The sequence below is a fragment of the Melanerpes formicivorus genome, unplaced genomic scaffold (assembly GCF_026170545.1).
Source record: "Melanerpes formicivorus ecotype bairdi unplaced genomic scaffold, bMelFor1.0.p_v2 SCAF_28, whole genome shotgun sequence".
In the NCBI taxonomy this organism is placed as follows: Eukaryota; Metazoa; Chordata; class Aves; order Piciformes; family Picidae; genus Melanerpes; species Melanerpes formicivorus.
In genome coordinates this window covers 3,460,401-3,481,254 of record NW_027142380.1, presented here as the reverse complement: position 1 = coordinate 3,481,254, position 20,854 = coordinate 3,460,401, and the positions used below count along the sequence as shown (strand labels likewise).

The window sequence follows — 20,854 nt, the reverse complement described above, 5'->3', positions numbered from 1 at the left end:
TGCCAGAAGTTCAGGCAGAATTTGATGTAGTCAGCTAAGTTATTTGCTCAAGTGATATAATGTTGTTATGCCTGTTTTCCTTGAGCCCAAATTTGTGGTGTAAGTAACAGGATGAAATGATCTGTTGCTGTCTGTGGAGAGCCGATGAGAAATGAGTGGTAGAGTTGGTGGGGAGGCACTGCAAACTGCTAGGGGATCTGCTGTGAGACTTGATGGTTTTGCTGCAAATTGTAAGGGCCAGGGATGTGCCTACAACTTGCCTCGTGTGGCACGCTCGATAAACGGCCACCGCAGGCTCAGCACCTGCTTATTAAACTGTGCTGAAGAAAATAACCTTGACATCTAGTTTATCTGCTCTCGAAGGACTGAGGTTTGTATCTGGCTTTTTCTCTAAAGAACAAAAATCTATATTTGTATCTTGGGGATGAATTTTCTCTAGGCTTTTACATAACCCAAAAGCCTCGATGGCTTGAAGCGCTTGCTGTGATGGTGGGCTTCTCCTTCAGTCTGAACTGCTGGACCATAATGGGGGATGTAAAATAGTTAAGTTTAAGGTGGGATTTGTTTTTGTAAAGGTGCAATGATTGTGTAACTGCAGTCTGCTAAAAACCAATGAAAATATCAGCACCTGTATTTCCCATGGTATCATGAATTTTAGAAGGCAAAAATAACACTGAAGTATCACTCTGAAACAGATGTAGGCACAGCTGAACCCACCACAGCATGTGGTGCTGGTCTCGAGCAAGGGCAAGCAGAATCTCTGTCTCTGAGATCCTGAACTTAAAGGTATCTGAAAATCACAGGAGTCTGTAAGAGGACACAGTCTCAAGCCGCACCAGGGGAAGTTTAGGCTCAAGGTGAAAGTTCTTCACAGAAAGAGTAATTGGCCGTTGGAATGTGCTGCCCAGGGAGGTGGAGGTGGTGGAGTCACTGTCCCTGGGGGTGTTCAAAATAGATCGGATGTAGCACTTGGAGCCATGGTTTAGTTGTTACGAGGTGTCAGGTATTAGGTAATAGGTTGGACTTGATGATCTCTGAGGTCTTTTCCAACCTGGTTGATTTTATGATTCTAAGATGCAGAAACCTGAGTGAGTAGGTTGCACAACAAGGACCTTAGAGGCTTCTTCTAAGAAGATGTTATGTACATTTAGCTAGGAAGCAATACTTCTTTTTGGTTGCTTGCTACAGGGCTGTGCAGATGAAGCCAGATATAGCCAAAGAAACTCCAAAACAATACCTTTTGATTTTAATCCCTTGTTCTTCCATCCCTGTGGAATTTAATGTGCACCATTTTATTTTTCTTGTTATACTGAGTCCAAGCCTTTGCTCTTCCATACATGTACTTTTCTTGTGACTTATCCTATGTTTGCACTAGGGATAGAAATGCAGCCTTAGTTCCCCATCCCAAGGGTCTTAGTGGTGTTGGCAATAGTTGTTCATGCAATAGCTGCGAGAAACTCTTTGGTAGCCACTTGGTTCCTTCCAGCTTGTTCCCAAAGTTTGTACCCAGCCCCCACGTAGACACTGGCCCAAGGGCTGGCTTGTGCCATTGCTAACACCTCACTGGCTGTTTGCACCACTCCAGCTCTGACTCCCCATCCCAGAGGAGATCCAGCCCTTCTTTGGAGCCTGTTGAACTTGAGTCCTGGCTGTTCTCTCATGCATGCAGTCACTATGATTTGTGTGGTACAGCTGCTGGGACTGTCTTAATGCAGTTCTGTACTTATCAAAGGCAATCATCAGCATGGGAGGCTTTTTGGCTTGTTGGCTGCTGCTTCTGTCAGTAGTTCCTATTAACACTAATGGAAATCATACTCTGGCATCAGCAGCACAACACCCCCTGCCTGGTGCTCTGCTGTCTGACAGCGTGATGCTGCAGGATTCACAAGAATGGGATTGTGGAGGTAATTCCTTCTGTGTCACACAGATTTTACTGTGAGGAGTCTTGCCATCCCCTCAATGCATACTGTGCCAGCTTAATGTTCTGTCATTTTCTTTCTTGAGGAGAGCTCATAAAGCTGAAGAGCATCATGTGTGTTAATGCTGGTTCTGCAGGCACCAAGAATAAGAGAAGAAAAGTCATACTTCTTTTGAACTCCAGCCTTTGACATGGCACTTTAGAAGGTTTCTCTGTGGCCCTCTGTAGCTACAGGGAATGTTGATCTCTCTTCAGCAGCACAGCAGCAGCCGCTGAGCAGGAAAAGCAGCCTGCGTCACCCATTCAAATATCAGCCCATAGGCAAGAGGATTTGTGCAGAGCCTTAGCAGCTAATTTGTATACAGGCTTAGCAGCTACCAAACCAATTCAGAAGCCTCCTTGGTCTTCCAAACAGGCTGGTGGGTGCCTTGCTCTTACTGACTCACGTTGGCTAGACATGAGTCTGGATTGCTTGAGATAAGCACCTTCATTCTGTCCTACACTTACTGCATACATCTGTTGGCTGTTAGCCTGCAGCGTGGCAAAGGCATCTTTCTGTGCTGGTTTTATAGCTTTCTGATGCTATCTTATAAAGTTTTTTTACTTTTTTGTTGTAGCTGGATGAATTTAGATTCATTTTTGCTTGCTTAAATCTCATTTCTGTGAAAACTGTCTAAGGAGTTAATCATGTGGCTCAACAAAAAAATAGTGCGTGGTTTGAAAAGAAGTGATGTGGAAGATTAAAGAAACAAGAAGTTATTTTTGACCCCTAAACTTAAGAGGAGCTTAGGTGTGCCCCAGGAGAAATGGAAGAAAGAAGTGAGATTGGAAGAAAGACAGTAACCTGAAAGAGTGACCTGAGCCCAGCAGTTGTGTTTGGACTTGAGGAGCTTTGCCAGGAAGACTTTGACTTTTGAGTCAGTGAGGGGAAAGATATCTTCTCAAGTATGGGAGCTTACCCTTTGCTTCCCAACAGGCAGTGATGCTGAAGTTCTCAGTTTCCTCCTCCCTGGCTTTTCATTCTGAGATTTCTTGTGGGGGAAATTTGTTGCGAACTTGTGTTTGCCACAGCGTGCATAATCTCTGCCTTTATGAGCCTGCAGCCAGGATTCTGGCTGGAACCTGGCAGCTTTCTCTGCTGTGTGGGTCAAGCCAAGTGCTGAAGCCTGGCTGGGAATGAATTGGAGACAGAACAAAGTTTCACACTGCTTTGTCCTTGTCTTCTCAGTGTGGGCAGGGTACTTGCCCACTCAAGTAACTGAAGACTCTGAAGTTTGGAAACTGTGGGAAAGGAGTGGCTGAGCACAAAACAGCCCTGGCATCATTGAAAACACTCTGCCAGTGGGAAACCAGTGCTGCACTGCAGGGTACAGGTTTGTGCATGTGTCTTTGCTGGAGCTTTCCTTTCATGCACACCCTAGCCTTGCCCAGCTTTCTGGAAAAAACCTTGGTCACAGCTCAGCTTGGTTCCTTCTTTTCTATGTGGTTTGAAGGCCATACCAGATGAGCTGCCTGAGCTGATCAAGCTACTGTGGTGATTCTTGCAGTGCTTGCCTTTACCTGTGCACCCTGAGGACTCCCCCCTCTCTCCCCACACGGCAGCATGCCTCCCTCCCTCACCCAGCTGCCGGGGAAGCTTATCCCGAGGGATGTGAAGGCATTTGTGGTGGAGACAGCCATCATTCAGGGCCGCCTCCTCCTGAGCAGGCTGTGTGGGCCACTTTGGCAACACGTCCCAGGGCCGTGTGCCGAGGGAGAGGCAGTGGCTGGCAGTGCCGGTGCCTGCCCATCGCTTAGCACCAGCAGCCAAACTCCCAGTTCCTCTCATTCAAATGTTTTGGGGCGTTTTCAGGTAAAAGACTAGATTCCTAGATCCTCAATTCTGCAGCTTTTATTTAAGCAGTATTTCAGATTAGTATTTTTCTGTACCATTTCCACAGGTAACAGTTATCTCTGATCCTTTGGCGTGGGCTGAGTCTTCTAATAGGAATGTTTGAGTTTAAAAAAAAGAGTTAAAAAAGCAATCTCTGCTGTAGGCTGAGGTGAGCTGGAGTTGCTGGAACTGTGTGTGCATGTACAGTACAGCGTGGGATCTGTTGCATGGTGTTAAAGTACACGGGGTCTTCTGCTCCAGCTGCCACTGAGCTTTGGGATCTGCCACCAGTGCAGACCTGCTTCCAGGACACAGCCTGTTCCTCATGCTTGCCTGAAGGAGGAAAATGAGAGCAGTGACTCAATGCATTGTGCTCACTTTGGGAGCTTACTTTACCACTTATTGTAGTTTTGACTCTTAAGGTTTCAATGACCTCTTCCAGGGCTTCTGTGAGCAAGAAGTGAAGCTCCAGTATGGAGAATGCTGTAGGCAAGTTTTGTCACAGCTGCCTTTTACAAAGAACAATTTGATTTTGTCTTTTCCTCTTTCTGTATGCCCACGTGTTTTCTGCTCCCACAGAAACTCCTCTGAAATTATATGCTTCGGATCTGCAGTAGCTGTGTTGCTTTACGTGGGGGTTTCAATTTGTACTCTTGATGTGCAGACAAACTCATTACCAGATACAGTAACATGCAGTTCTTCCCTCTTGCCCTTTAGGATTGTGCTTTCCTCCCTGGGCTTTTTCAGCCAGCAATAAGGAGGACACAGAACTGTTGGAGCAAGACCAGAGGAGGGCCACAAAGATGATCAGAGGACTGGAACACCTCTGCTATGAGGACAGGCTGAGGGAGCTGGGGTTGTTCAGCTCAGACAAGACTCCAGAGGGACCTTACAGCTGCCTTCCAATACCTGAAGATATACTACAGGAAGGCCAGAGAAGGACTTCTCATAAGGGTGTCCAGCAATAGGACAAGGAGGAATTGTTTGAAGCTGAAGGAGAGCAGAGTTAGGCTGAATCTTAGGAAAAAGTTCTCCAGTACAAGAGTGGTGAGACTCTGGAATAGCCTGCCCAGGGAGGCTGTGGTGTTCAAGGTTGGGTTGGATGAAGCTTTGAGCAGCCAAGTCTAGTTGAGAGTTGTGCTTGCCGGTGGATGGTGTAGATGATCAGTGAGGTCCCTTCCAACCTAAGCTATTCTATGATTCTCTCTTGGAGGCATATCAGACTACACAAAGGAAAAACAAAACAAAAAAAAAAGGAGGAGAAAAGGTACCAATGTACACAGCAGATGAAACCACAAGAACTGGCACCGCCAGATGCAAACTGAACCTTCAGCAAAAGGGATGAACCCCAGCCCAGAAACTGGGGGAGAAACAAAAACATCTGGATCAGGAAACTTTACAAGCTATAGAGTATATTACAAGTCCCACAAACCCTGGGCAACCCCTTTCCTGTCATACAGTGAGCTTGCTACTACTGTTTCTGTCTCCAGGCTGGCTTGCAGATGTGTGCTGGGGAGGCAGGTTGAACTGGGCCATGTCTGACTGCATTTGCTCTCTGTGCCAGGGAGCCAGCAGAAGATGTTTTTGTAGTTGGGTCCTGCTGCATGGGGCCGGGTGACTGGTTCTGGGTCACAGTGGGCAGCTTTGGGGGATGTTGTTTAGCTCTAATTAGACTTGGCAGGAAGTGAAAGGCAAAAACATTGAGTATTCCAGCTGGAGGCACCAAGAGCAAGGGTAGTCACTCAGGAAGCTAGGATGTCCCTGTTGCTCCTGCCAGATGCCCCCAGGGGTGGTTTCAAGCACACATTGGGGATGCCATTGTTTATTTCACTCTACCAGTGGGTTTTACTGTGGGGAAGGTCCAAGTGCCCTGTGTTGCCTGGACAACTCACCCTGGAGGTCCCTCTTTCCAGTGATTCCTCAGCAGATCTCTGCATTGCAAGGCTCAGACTGATCACAGCAGCCTCCAGAGCCATCAGCCAGCAAATGGCCTTTCTCTTGAAAATCATGCAAGCAGCTAATTGTCCTCTTTGCAGATGCCAGCGTGGGGCCTGCACACACTCCATGTGCACCATAGTGAACATGATTTCCCTAGCTACATTTCATTTATATGTACAGACAAAACTGAGAAAAGGCCACTGCTTCCTCCAGCCTCCCCTGCTGAGTGAAAATGCTCTGGACCTGGAAATCTGAGCACTTGCTTGAACTAAACCAACCTTGGTTGTTATGTCCCCTTGAGGCTCTCACCCTGTCTTTGTGCTGCAAGATTTGTCTCTCTCATTTTCACCCTCCTGACAAAAACTGGGTCCAAAGACTAAGGCTGTGGAAAGAAATTCAATAATTCTAACAGTGCCTTTGCTTAAAATAAGCAATAACAAATCACCTCAGTGGAACAATGTTATAGTAAATGGTGTTCCCTAATGCCTGTGATGGAGCAGCCATTCATTCTCAGCTATTTCAGGTACATACCAGTCACCATGCAGAGGTCTATTCCCTTTTCTCTGCCTGGCAGTGGGGATGGAAAGTTGTTGAAATGTTCTGTTTTCTTGTAGTAGTTTACTGCCTCAGAACAAACTACCTTTTACCAAACTTTTAATTCCAGCTCCAAACAACATGCCCCTGTAAAATCTGAGATTACTCACTTTAGCAGGAAATGTGAGGAGGAGGAGGAGGTGCACTACAGTTTCACACCTTTTCTCGCTTTTCCATCTAGAAACAAGTTCTGTTCTGGCTTGACTGATTGATTGAACCTTTTTCAAGTGCTGTCTGAAGGAGACAGCTTTATCTTTTACTGGATCAGAGAAGTGTTTGGCTCTTAAACAAATGTTGTTAAAATCTGGGGTGTTTTCTTGCTTTTTGTTTGTTTGCTGGAGAAATCACAGCACATGCACAGAATAAGGGGAAATTTCAAACCTGACAAGTTGTACTTAGCCAGAACCCTGGTCAGGTCTCCTGATAGGCTCCTTTGAAAATGTGCTTTTTCTTTTTGGAAGAGAAGTATTGCTGAAACCTGTGTGTCCTTCCCCTTCCAACCCTGCAGCCCAGCTTCATTTTGTTTTAGGCAGCAGCCCTCTGCCTTGGGGGGTTGGTGGTTCCTCCAGCTCTTGAGTATCATAGTATCAGTCAGGGTTGGAAGGGACCACAAGGATCATCTTGTTCCAACCCCCCTGCCATGGGCAGAGACACCCCACACTAGATCAGGCTGGCCAGAGCCTCATCCAGCCTGCTCTTAAACACCCCCAGGGATGGGGCCTCAACCACCTCCCTGGACAACCCATTCCAGGGCTTCACCACTCTCATGGTGAAGAACCTCCTCCTCATGTCCAGCCTGAATCTCTCCACCTCCAGCTTCATTCCATTCCCCCTAGTCCTATCACTACCTGATATCCTGAGAAGTCTCTCCCCAGCCTTCCTGTAGGCCCCCTTCAGATACTGGAAGGCCACAATTAGGTCTCCTCGGAGCCTTCTCTTCTGCAGACTGAACAGCCCCAACTCCTTCAGTCTGTCCTCATAGGAGAGGTGCTCCAGCCCTCTGATCATCATCGTGGCCCTTCTCTGGACATGTTCCACCACGTCCATATCCCTCTTGTAATAGGGCTAATGGGTGTGTGCAGGATGCCTACAGCAGGGCTCCATGCTTCATCCATCTCTGACTGGAAGCTTCTCTCCATTTATTGCTTAATGCTCACCAAAAATATTCTCTCTCCTGGTATTTTTTTTCCAGACCCAAACTGGCACTTTCACAGAGGCTGAGACACACCAGGAGCCTTTGAGTTTCCATTCATTTGTCTGTCATTTCTGCTCAGTAATAACTGTTTTTAAAATAGCTTGTGGCATGGAGGAGAGTCAAGAGTTTAATGATGAAGAGGGTACAAAAATGACTCCAGTGATGGGAGATGTACGTTACATTTTTCTTTTAAATAAAGGGACAAGACTGGGTTTTTTGTTTGGAGATCTGAAGTGTCAGTAGGGGTTCTTCAGCTCTGGTTGTTTAATGTTTTCAAGTCAGCAGGAGCCACTGTATACGTTAACCAGGAAGGGCGATTAGCTGCTGTGGTATGTGAGGTCTGCCTGGTGTGGGAACATCAGGATGGAAATAGTTCAGAGAGTGATTTAAAAGGCTCTTTCTAAAAGTAGCTTGCTTTTCTTCCTGGATAGCTCACCATCCTACTCTGAGAGACTCTCAGGCTTTTCATGCATGTAGCCAGTTCTGGAGAGCAGTGAAGTGCCGTTATTCTCTTTTCACAAGCAGGAAACACAGCACAAAATAGCAGACAATTGGGTTGTTTGAGACCAAGGACCTGCCTGGGTCCTGGGACACTGTCCTCCTCTACTGAAGACTCATCAGCATGGACCAGCCTTGTCTTCCCACCCCATCTCTCAGCCACTTTTAGCATTTAGTAAGTTTATGAATAATTAGATGTCCTTACATTGTGTTTGGACCATGCCTCGCCTCTAAAGTAGTCCAAGAATTGAGATGCTTGGGACCTCAAAGATCACAGAATCATAGAATCAATAAGGTTGGAGAAGACCTCAAAGATCATCAAGTCCAACCTGTCACCCAACACCTCATGACTACTAAACCATGGCACCAAGTGTCATATCCAGTCCCTTTTTGAACACCTCCAGGGACAGTGACTCCACTACCTCCCTGGGCAGCACATTCCAATGCCTAACAACTCTCTCTGCAAAGAACTTTCTCCTCACCTCCAGCCTAAACTTCCCCTGGTGCAGTTTGTCTTGTCAGCAGTGTGGGTTACCAATCTTCTGAGTACTGTACTGTCCAAATAACACTGACCAGGGTGGTGGGAAAAGGTTTTCCACTGTTACTTACTTTGTAGGAGGGGCTGAGGAGATGTTTCTGGTCAAAGGGATGCTGGCCACATTGATCATCTGAGTAAAACCGTGCAGTCTGATACAATTCTTTCTTTTGGGTAGCTGGGCATCATTTGTGAATATACCTTTGTAGCACTTGTAGGAGATTTTGCACAAACCCTTTTTATTATTAAATAAATAGAGTATTAGCTATCTATTGCAGATGAAGGACATTAAGACACTTGAACGTGTCCAGAGAAGGGCAACAAGGCTGGTGAGAGGCCTTGAGCACAAGCCCTATGAGGAGAGGCTGAGGGAGCTGGGATTGGTTAGCCTGGAGAAGAGGAGGCTCAGGGGTGACCTCATTGCCCTCTACAACTACCTGAAGGGTGGTTGTAGCCAGGAAGGGGTTGGTCTCTTCTCCCAGGCAACCAGCACCAGAACAAGGGGACACAGTCTCAAGCTGTGCCAGGGGAGGTTTAGACTCGAGGTGAGGAGAAAGTTCTTCACCGAGCGAGTCATTCATCATTGGAACGGGTTGCCCAGGGAGGTGGTGGAGTCACCATCCCTGGAGGTGTTCAAGAAGGGATTGGACGTGGCACTTGGTGCCATGGTCTAATCATGGGGTCTGTGTTGATAGGTTGGACTCGATGATCCTCGAGGTCCTTTCCAACCTAAGTTATACTGTGATACTGTGTGATTGACCTGAGAAATTCCACATGCCAGTCTCTGTGACTGAGCAGGAGGCTTAGGGCTTTGTGGTCACTGGATAATAGATGTGCAGCATCCATACCCCAAACTGACTTTTCTACTCTCCTTGTCAATATGGCTGTAAAATAACTAAGTTCTGGAAGCTGTCCTCAGAATATTATGAAAGAAATATTAATTCCAGTAGGCCGATGTGTCCCTGAATTCTCCAAAGGATTCAGTATGAACCATGGAAAGGACCACATGCACCCTTCCCTGTGTGGAAAGTGAGAGGATTTAATAGTATCTGTTGTTTGTAGAGTGGTTAACCCAGCCTTAGTCCTTGGATACCCTATGATGTTCTCCAGCTCCACACTATGCCTTTCCACTGTGCAGCATGCCATGGTCTTGAGGCACAAAAGTATGAGAGGTAAGGTCTTGGAAGCTGTGTTTTGTCAACACTCACAAGCTTCAGGAGACCATGTGTTGTTTTCCATCCAAAAGAAGAAGAGAAGGAATGAAAATGTTACTTCCAAGACTGGCTGCAGGGATGAAGATGATGAGCAATATCTCTCAATCATTTTTGCTAGTTTAAGGGTTTTTTTGAGGTTTCAGAGCAGCAATGGACTGTACCTACCATACATACTACACTGCTGGAGTAAAAGGGCAGACCAAGTCATTTATATTACATTTCTAGAGGGCTCCTACACCAGTCAAAGCAAACACGACTTCACCTGCACCTCTGACCAAGACCCTTACTATCAGAGTTTTCTGGAGAAGGTTGTGTTATTTTTCCCTGAAGATTCAGAGTTAACTAGAAGGGGACTGGAGGGAGCAAAGAAAGTGTTTGGGCTGGAGAGAGGAGGAGGAGACAAGCCAGCTATAGCATCTAGCCTGGAGGAGGCCTCAAGGAAATAAAGGAATTTGCCTCCTGCCTTTGGGGCACCCAGTGTTGGAGGGCTTTGCATGTCACCCTGCCCATCCTAGGCAGCCTCCATTCTATTTGCCTCCTGGTTTTATTTGCTAGCTGTATTTCTGCTGGTATTTTTATGGCTTTGTTTTTTTTTCTGTTTTATTAACAGAACAGCCACACTTTTACCACAGGCAGGAGGATGCTGCGCTTTCTGCTGAAAGCTGCCAGATCATGATGATGTGTTTTATGCAGCAGAGCTCACCAGGCATGGCTCTTGTCACAGCAGAAATCACCAGGGAGATTTCTTAGAGCAGCACTTGCACCCTCAGCCCATGCTCAGTCACTGGCCCAGTATTTCATCATTGCTATTTCTTGCTTATATTTTGTGCTGGCTTCTTCATTCTGAGATCAAAGTCCTATCTTTATTGATCAATAAAAAAATAGGGGCGTGTATCTGTTAGATCATATAGAGAAAAATACCCAGCAGGGCTGGGTTGGTCTATGGCATCTATTGCAAACTCACTCTGCTAATGGCTTGCTTAGGTAAAAGAAGATCAAAGTTGGGAGAAGTCCCAGTTTTTCTGTGCTTTTGTTGGGTGGCTCCATCTTGGGGTTGTTTGCTTGCATACCAGCTGCACAGGAGGAATCAGCCAGGAGAAAAGAGAGACAATCAGGAGATGGAAACTTGTAGACAGGAGCAGAAGTTCCTGCAGCTGCCAGGGATGCATTTTTCATGAGTGTGTTTGATCTTAATAGAAAAGGGGACCCTTTGCAAGGGGAGATGCAGATTGCCATATGTGCACTGGATGGCCACACCTGGTACAAAGGTAGCAAGTGAAGCAGGCACAGTGGCAAGGTATCTTTTGATGTGCCTACATCTAAGCTTGCCTTGTGGTGGCAGGTTGCAGAAGGAAATTGTAGCTTGGAAAGCACGCAGGAGAAGGTTGTCATGGCAAAGGCCCAGTCCCAGATCCTGGTTTTACCTTCCTCTTTTACCATTGTGCATCACTGTTTCAGAAAATAGGAGCATCTGTAATATTTTAGGTCTTTTATGTATGTCAGAGAAGTGCACCTAGCTGGCAGAGAGAATCATAGAAAAGAGATGCACTTGGGGATTGAGAGGACAAAAAGAACATCCATGTATTTCAAAGAGAGCATCTCTGAGCCTGTGCTTTGTCTTTTCTGATAAACCTTCTACTGGGTGTAGTCTGGAGCAGTGGAAAGGAGAGATCTGCTCTGCTTGATCTAGAAACTATGTGACTGCAGCTGATCTAACCAAAGGGTTTGATGTTTTACTTTCCTATTTCTTATCCAGCACTTGAACCTCTTTAAAGAAGAAATGTTCCATCAATGCCAAAATCATTCAGCACTCACTGTTCATGCTGCAAAGCTGCTGGAGTTTGCTTGTAATAACAGAGACATTAGAAGTCCTGGCAAGGATTGGAGCTGATGCTGTGGTAGTGCTCTGGCTGGGTGGTAGCTCTGCAGCTGGGCGGAGGAGAGGGTTTCCTTTCATATGCTGGCAGCTCTGGTGGGTTTTCTCCCCGCTGTGGTTGTGTTGTTGAAGCAGATAATTACCATTAGATTGGGAAATACTGTTCTTGGATTGTTGGACTTCTTGGGCAAGAGGTTGGTTCAGTCTCTGAGCTGCAAATTGGTGCGAGGCTGCTGTGTAAGCTCCCAGGGGCTGTTTGTGTTGCTTGTGCCTGAACCCAGTCTGGCCCAGGCAAGTGTTGCTCCTTGGAGGGTCCCTCTTGCTCTGACCCATCTCCATTATTGCAGTGGGCTGAGTAAGCAGAGCATGAGCTGCTGCCTGCAGAAAGGGTTGTGTGTGCCCTTCTCTGCCCCATATGTGTAAACCTAGGCACAGTGATAGCACAGTTGTGGGTTTTTTTTTCTGCAGCAAATCCTCTGGGGACCTCTTCTGAGGGAGGAGAAGGGGTCAGCAGGGTTGGTGGCTGGTGCTGTACAAAAAGGATGAGCATGACTGAAGAGAGTGTGGGCAGTGTGGATGCACCAAGGCCTGTAAATCATGGACAGAGCCAGGAGGCAACAAATCAAGTGCCCATGAAGAGGGAATTGTACAGGCAGTGGTGGATCAGTGGGTGTGTGCACAGTGATCCACGTGTGGGCAGACTGTGAGTGCTGGCTCAGTATTCCTGGCAGATATATTGTGGCTATCAGAAACCAAAGCACAAGGAGCTCTCTATGGCAGCAAATTTTAAACCTCTCTGAAACAACCAGAAAATACACTGCTGGGTAGCTGGGAGAGGTTCCTGGATACTGGCAGTTAATACTGGTCACTTATGTTAGCAGTGCAAAGCCAGCAGCGTTCAGCTGTCTGCAGCACAGCCACCTTTGCCCACAAGAGATTGTAGTGAAACCCCCCAATGTCACCTCCACTGTGGTACTCTCCCTACTGAGGGGAAAGCAGCATCAGTCAAGGAGAATCTGATGTGTTTTCCCAGTGCAAAATAACCTGAAGTTATTTTTGTGTGTTTGTTTTCTACTCTTATGCCTGTTGCTGGGGTTTCTGGCCTCTCCCTGGAGGCCAGCGCTCAGCTGCTCTGGTACCTCTTTCTTTCCTTCCCACATTATTCATGTTATGGCTGGCTTTCAGACTGTGGAAGCAGTGTTGATGAGGGATGCTTGTTAGGATGGTTTAGCTTCTTCCTAAATCACCTGATGCTGAGGAGTAATAAAGTATTTATTAGATGTTACAAAACCAAACCTGAAACAACAGCAGAGTGAGCAGTTAAATGCTGCTCCTTGGCAGTGACTCCTGCACAGCAGGTGCCCTAAAGAGCTCTGTGTTGCTCTTGGTCATATGCTGTAAGCTGGTCTCTCTAGAGAAAAGGCAGAGGTGCTTCCCCTGGGAATTACCTGGAGTCCCCAGCTTAACCAATTTCTTTGAGGCATGGGTGACACTCATGGGCTGAACTATCAGGGACTGCTGTGTAGCACTTCGGTGCATCCTCACATCCTGGCTGCAAGGCAGACCCATCCAGTGGGATGCATGGGTGCAAGGGCATCCAGTCCTCAGTCAGAGGTGTTGAAGCATGGCAGTAAAAGGGATTGCATCTCCACCATAGGGGTGCCTTTTGCTTGAAAACTTCCTTCTACAGAGTTCAGATCTGACTGCTATTCCAGCAGCTGTCACATTGATGGATATGGCTTTGTTAGCTGGTTTGAGTGTATGTGTGCACAGCTGTGGATGAGTTATTCTGTAGCCTGTCACTGACAAATCAGTGTTTAGCTCTAAAGTGTTTGGCAGCCTGCAACCTAGGATGGCCTCTCCTTGTAAGTCTTCTGTTGGCTATGGTATGGCCATAGTGTAATGCAGGTTGCAAAGAACTTCTGGGGGTCTCTGGTCCTGCTTCTAAAACAGGGCTCCCTCCAAAGCCAGATGATGCCATGCATTCAGGCTGTGAAAACTTGCAAGGTTGGAGTTGCTACAGCCTCTGTGTGCCCCTGTCTCAGTGCTGGACCACCCTCACTGCAATATTGTGCAAAAATGCATAAGAAACTCTCATGTCTAGTAGCTTTCAAGGCATGTAATCTGTGGCTCTTGGACACTGAATGCTGTTGGTGTGCATCATAGAAAGCTTGGAAAGACAACTGTCCTGTGAATCCAAGTCATCTTGTTTTCTTAACACATTCAGATTTGAAAGTTTGCTTGAAAAAAGAGAAAATCTGCACAAGTTGTTCTGTTTCTTGGAAGTTCAACACGTGTAAGTCTGGGACCCTGCTTTGAGGCCACCCATGATACGGTGTGGGGTAGATAACCCAAATCCAGCTAACGTTGTGTTGTGTGAGGTAGGCCCTAAGCTATGAGCTGTGCAGCTGTGCTTACTCCAGCGTGCTCAGACACAGCATAGCATCCTGGAGAGAGGATGGGGTAGTGAGGCACGTTGCCATGTGTAACTTTTTTTCAGGGACCATTTCTGTGGCGAGCAGCTGCTCTTTGCAGTGCTCACGTTCCCCGCATGTAGGCAAAGTAGAGTGGAGACAATGTGCAGAGCTGGTGCCAGGTGTTTGCTGGCTGGAACAGCTCTGGAGAATGTGCCACGGCTCTGCGTGCTCAGGTTTGCATTTGGCTCTGGGTCAGATGGAATGTGTGCAAAAATAACACATAGAAAGAAAGCTGCTGGTGAGCATTTGTCCTGAGGAGGTTGGTGTGACATTTGCTGAGATTTGCCTCAAGCAACTTTAAGAAACTGACTCCATGATTTGCTTGTGACTGTGCTGGAGACGTGGCGCATGCCAGCGCTTGTTCCAGCCTGTTTCTGAGGTTGCTACATTGTGCTGGGCATGCAGGTTCTTTATTTTATTCTTTTATTTTTAAGACCAAGAAGTTAGGAAGCTATTGGATGCCCAGATCTAGGCACTGGTGTGCTCTTCCCCATAATTTAGTCCACTATGGCAATGACCTCTCACTGACAGGCTTCTTATAAAAAGCTGTGCAGTCCACTGGGGATACCAGCCCAAAACTCTCTGGGTGCCCTGCCTGATACCTGTGCCAGCAGTTCATTACCACTGACTTGGTTACATTTTTAATTTGCCTGTGTGTATCTGGGCTGACTTAAGTATTTGCATGCCTCAGACAGATAGAGGCTGTGAAATACCCTGCCGCACAAACACACCACAATATTAACTGGTGAGAGTTCACCTGGGTCCAGAGCTACCGTATGGAGCAGGTCCAGAGGAGGCCACAAAATTGATCAGAGGGCTGGAGCACCTTTGCTGTGAAGAAAAGCTGAGGGTTGGAGTTGTTCAGCCTGGAGAGGGGAAGGCTCCAGGGAGACCTTATGGCAGCATTTCGGCACTTAAAGGGCCAATAAGAAAGATGGAGACAGATTGTTTTTAGCAGGGGCTGTTGTGGCAGGATAGGATGTCATGTTTTTGAATTGAAAGATGGTAGATTTAGGATAGGGATAAGGAATACATTTTTTACATTTGGAGTGGTGACACACTGGCACAGGTTGCCCAGAGAGGTGGCAGATTCCTCATCCCTGGAAACATTCAAGGTCAGGTTAGATGGAGCTTTGTTTGAGCAGCCTGATCTACTTGAAGGTGTTGGTGCTTACTGCAGGGTGGGTTTGGCTAGATGATTCTTAAAAATCCCTTCCAACCCAGAGCATTCTGTGATTCTCTGCAAGCAGGGTGTTCTGCAGTCTGTGTGGATTGCTGTTATTTCTTTGACAGCTCTCATGCACTGAAAGCAGTTGTAGGCAAAAGCAGTGAGGGCTGGGAAAGCAAGGGAAGGTAAATAAAGTAAACCTCTTCCATTCACCACAGTATTCCTGTTTATTCCCATGTCTCCACTTGTCTCCTGTGCAATGGCTGCTGAATTTGTACTTGTATCGGGTCAGGAAGTCTCTGCCCCACCATTCTTATGTGCAAGAGGCCTGCAACCTCACAGGGGTTTCACCGGCTCTGTTATTGTACTGGTGTGTTTTGAAGGGGAAGTAGTTCTGGTTTTGTAAGCAGACTACTGAAGGTAACAGAGAAGTGGCTTGTATTGGCTGCTTAGTGGCCTTTTTGGATCTGCAGAAGCTGTTGGTTTGCTTTATCTAGCTGATCACTGGTGCCTCTAATAGCAAGAGATAAATTAACGCTCCTGCCTTTAAAGCACTGAAATTCTCAGGTGAGCATCCAGGGTCTGCTCTTCTGGGCCCATGGATGGGTTGGGCTGGATGTTAGTAAGCAATTCTTCACAGAAAGAGTGATTGGCCATTGGAATGGGCTGACCAGGGAGGTGGTGGTGCCCACTGGAGGTGTTTAGGAAGAGACTGGATGGGGTGCTTGGTTCCATGATTTAGTTTATTAGATGGTGTTGGGTGATAGGTTGGACTTAATGATCTCGAAGGACTTTTCCAACCTGGTCTGTTCTTATTCTACTCTACCCTACTCTACCCTACTCTACCCTACTCTACCCTACTCTACCCTACTCTACCCTACTCTACCCTACTCTACCCTACTCTACCCTACTCATTGCTTAGCCCTGCTTTGAAATATGACATGGGGGCTGAGGCTGCTCCCCTGCCTCTGCCAGGGAGGTGCTGCCTCCTGGCTGCCTGCTGGGTTCTTCTGGGGTTTGGCAGCAATGCCCTTGGCACCTGACAGGGAGGGATGAGACATAAAACAGGAGATGGAGCATGCTGGACAGATTTCATTGACTGGTGGGTCTGACCACCCTCTGCTTCCCAGCTGGTGCTGACTTTCTGCTGCTGTGCTGCAGAAGCTAAATTTGAAATGAATGCAGTTTAATTTCAGCTCAAATTGACTGCTTTCTCACTAATGCCCATGACAGTGGCACAGGCACAGATCAATACACCAGTGCTGTTTCACGGTCTGGTGGGGATGGAAGACAAAGGCTTCTGTTAGCCAGGGCCTGGGCTGTGCTGCAGCCTGGTGTGATAAGAAGGGATTGCCTTTTTCCTGGATGGGGAAAACACGTAGAGCTTGGGGGCGAGGAGAAGGCAGCTGACACTCTGGTAGAGACAGATCTGATGATTCATTTCCACAGTGCCCAGGAGCTTGCGTGTCAGCTGCGTATTGGGAGCTTCTAGGAATTTCAAGAAGCATCACTCATTTTGAAGGTGGCCCATTCAATTCTGAGGAAGGAATAGAAAATACTGCTGCTAGATGGCATTATAGGAATTGAACAAGCAGGGGAGGTTGTCCTGAGAGATAACCTGGAAAGAAATATAATGAAAAATGCCACACACATTTAAAAAAGCCTAAATTAAAAGCCTCTTGGCTCAGATTATCAGTGCTCTTAGCATGTCTTTTCTTGTGCCTCAACATGCTGATTTCAGTGTAACCTGTAGTTTTCCTGTTTCTTTTCTTGGTTTCTTAGAGCCTCTATTTCTCTGTCATTTTGCAATGGTTGCTAATGCAAAATCGTTAATACATTTAATTAACATCCTGCTTTTCTCTCCTTCCACCTAATTAAATGCTTAATAAAAACAGACCTAGCGCCTTCCCACAGGTGTCTCCAACCTGACCACTACATTGTCTTTGGCTTCTCTTACTGCTGACCCAGTTTTCTTTGCAGTTCCATCAGGACCTTACATGAGCTCAGATAGGTTTGGAGGCTGATTTATGTCTGATGCTGTGTATTGCCTAAGAGCTCATGATATTTAGGGTGCTATTGGCAAACACCACAAAGGGATTTAGGTGCCTGACATGGCAGATGGACTCTTAGAGCCAAAAAATAGATCCTGCCCGCCTTAAAGCCAGGAGATTTCAGCAGTGTTTTCCACAGGGCTCTGTGCAGATGGTGCCTAGGACTGAGGTGGGTCTGATTGGAGGGACAGTCCTTGCTCCAGCCCTGTGATGCTAAGCCTTGTTGTACATGTCAGAGTCTGAAGTGTGGGGTGCTGTTTTGGGGGTGGGAATGAGCTGTCTTTCTAGGGATGGCAGAAGCTGTTCCATGTTTTCTGAAGTCTTTCTTTATGTCACTTTGATGAACACCTCTCCATAAGCATGAGGATAAACTAATCCCAGATTATCACATCAAATTGGCATTGCTCACTAACCCTCCTCAGCATGGTGCTGTAGAATTAATTATCAGTATTCATGATGTTCGTTACTGCAGTCCCTGAACACCCCACATGGAGCATCATCCAGATCTAATAATATTTATTGTTGCATTTTTCAAGTGGTCCCTCTCCTGCTTTTTATCACTACCTGTGTTCACCAGGCTTCATTATGCTTTAGTCATTTGGATGTCTGTAGTTTTCAATACTTTAATCAAAGCTATTTAGACACTTAGAGCCATTAATTTTAGTTTTCTCTTCCATTTTAATGGAAGCTTTCTTCCACTCGCAAGTAAGTGAGAAGAAACCACTCTTCTTTAGACCTTTTGGTCATTAGTAAACAGTTGTCCTAATTCTTACTGCTTTCTTTTCCCTTAAAGTTTGAAGCTGTCATATATACATCTTGTGTGTGCCTTTCTCTGCTGTCTAAATTAATTCCTATCCGCAAACCAGAAGCAACCCTGCGGTAAACCAGGCACAACTACATTTAAATCCCTGCAGCCCTTCAACACGAATGTTATCTGCATCCTAAGATGTTATGCTGGCAGTGCTGGTACATGAGTTATGTGCCTGCTGTGACTTTGCACTACAAGCTGAAGAGGTGGGGTTTTTAGCTCTATCTGTTTTTAAACTGACAGATAAATTGGCAAACTAACAGCATGTTGTCTTATAAGGCTGGAATAAGTCCTTGTATGCTTTCTACTGATGTCATTGTGCCAAAATAAGAACTGTCTTGCAGGTTATACCAGCTGTATGCTGGACAGAAACTGTTTTGAGCAGCAGAGAGAGCAGAGAAAGTCCTTCCTAGAATAAAGAGAATAGGTTTGTCCTTGTGTGATTTCTTTGGCATTAAATTCTTTCACTACTGTTCCTGACTGGTGCTTTGTATGTGACAAGCAAGGAAATAAAAACTCCCAAGGCCCTGGAGTGCTGATGAGTGTCATCTTCAACAGCCAGCTCTCAAGGCTTCCTGTTTGGTGATAAAACCTCGTCTTCTGAAGGGGAGATGCTAAGTGGGGAAGAGATTGCACTGGAACAGTTTTTTCCAAGCATGCAAACAGTAGCTTGCTTTTGACTCGGGCGTATCTGAAGCAGTAAAAGTTGTGTGCATTTTTGTGGTATCAGATATGTTTAGACATTAAGTTAGAGGCGGTTTTAGGTACCCACTGGGCAGTCTGATCTAATGGAGGATGTCCTGGCTCACTGCAGGGGGGTTGCACTAGGTGACCTTTGGAAGTCCCTTCCTACCCAAACTGTTCTGTGATTCTGTGAATCATGATGCTTAAATGAACTTGCCAGGGTCATGTGTGCATGTACCCATGGGTGGCTTGTTCCTCATCTGTTGCTGCTGTCCCCAAAGGGAAGCAGAAGGCATAAGTACCCCAATCAGATATCACAGAGGAATCAGTGGGGGCTTTTTCCTCATACATAAATCTTTCTTGACTAATTTCTTCCATTTGGCTTGTTTTGCAGATAAGTAAGCAGCAGCTCCAGACCATCAAAGATCGTTTCCAGGCCTTTCTCAATGGAGAAACCCAAATTGTGGCAGATGAAGCATTTATAAACGCCGTCCAGAGCTACTATGAGGTAAGGAGAGACAGTACAATATCCATGTGAATCCCTATTCTCACCCCTGTTCACAGATGAGGTCTGATTCTAAACAAATGGATTGTCCTTTATGAAATGGCACAAAGCAAATGCAAGTGCAAGGCCTCTTCTCTCTGGTGTCTGGTACAACACAAAGTTTGTGAGGTTTAGGGTTTGAGCATGCAACCTGTGGCAAGTGTGGCAACCCCTACACCATGGTGTATTCTATAGATTGATTATGGAGCAGATCATTCTTCCTTCAAACTGAAAAATATCTTCCTGCTAGGTTTAAGCAGTGTGCTCTAAAAAAACAGGGGAGATGACACAATTGAAAATAAATGTCACATATTGTACGTATGAAAATTCTCAAGAGAAAACTGGGCAGCACATTCAGTTCTTGCTGAAGCTTTTCCATTGTCTCTAATTGACTGGGATTTTCAGCAAGAGCCTTGTCTTTTCTGTTTGGTATGACAAGTCCTGTAAAGCATAGAGGGAAGGAGGAGGATATATATCTAGAAAACTAGATACCAAGGAACACGAAGCATCATTTGTAATTGTGCAAAAGAATAACTATGCAAATATGTCTGTTTGCACCTCTTTGTATGCAGCCCATAATGCTGCTTTTCATTTCTCAGAAGGAAAGAGCTTCTAGTTTTGAAGGAGATCAGTGTTTGTGATCTGTCTGAGAAGTGGTGCTTACTTTTTTGCTAGCCCTTCTGCAAGCCATTTCTCTTGCTCCCTAGAGCTGTTCTGTCATAAAAGGTGAGGATTTTGAATTGCCTACGTGAAATATTTCTCTGACAGTGGAATCTAAGAGGGGACCAAAATCAGGTATTGAAACTGAAGAGAATTTTAACTGTATATGGGGGCAGCTGCTTCTGTGTAAGGAAAACACAAATTATCTCTGGATTATCTGTAGTAAACCAACCTAGAAGTTACTACTTCATCATTCTCTGTTCAGGAAGGAAGCTGAGAGAAATTTACATCTCTTACCAGAAAAGAAATCTCAGTTTATCACAGCTTCACCAAACAGATGCTCTTAGAAAAAGTTTTCAGAATGGCATGAGCTGCATTTTAGGATATCTGTTCCAATAAGATTATTAGGCAGGAAAGTGAAGCTACTTAAAACCAGGCAGAATATATCCTTGTTTCACTGGTGGGTCTAGCTGAAAGTTTGTCCTGACTAGTTCCAGAAGTTGTATGTATTCTTACCCCAAGTGATCAGATTTACACAGAGCAGTTCATCAGGACTAGATCAGTGCTAGATGTCTGTAAAGCCTGTGTCTTCGGTTCAACTGGACAGTCCACCAGCTCTGTCCTACTTAAAACAGGTCACAAAAGGCATAAGGCATCTGAGTCCTTTAGCACGACTTTCTTTTTCTTCTGTTTGTTGGTCTCCTTTAGTTTACAGCCATGTACTTTCAGCTTCTGTGCAGCTGTAGCATGGGTGCATGAGACTTCTTCAGCACCATCTGCAGTGGCTTAAGGTAAAGCCTCACTGCAGAAAGCCTCTGCCC

At 46.0% G+C, this 20,854-nt stretch overlaps 1 protein-coding gene across 16 annotated transcripts in view; it reads left to right on the top strand.

Moving 5' to 3' along the window:
* CADPS (calcium dependent secretion activator) overlaps window positions 1-20,854 on the top strand; it is a 228,509-nt gene that overhangs the window by 28,667 nt on the left and 178,988 nt on the right. For all 16 annotated transcript variants that reach the window (XM_068154246.1, XM_068154245.1, XM_068154253.1 and 13 more), the window contains exon 2: window positions 19,224-19,337. In XM_068154246.1, the coding sequence (XP_068010347.1) occupies window positions 19,224-19,337 (114 nt within the window). The remainder of the gene's footprint in view (window positions 1-19,223; window positions 19,338-20,854) is intronic.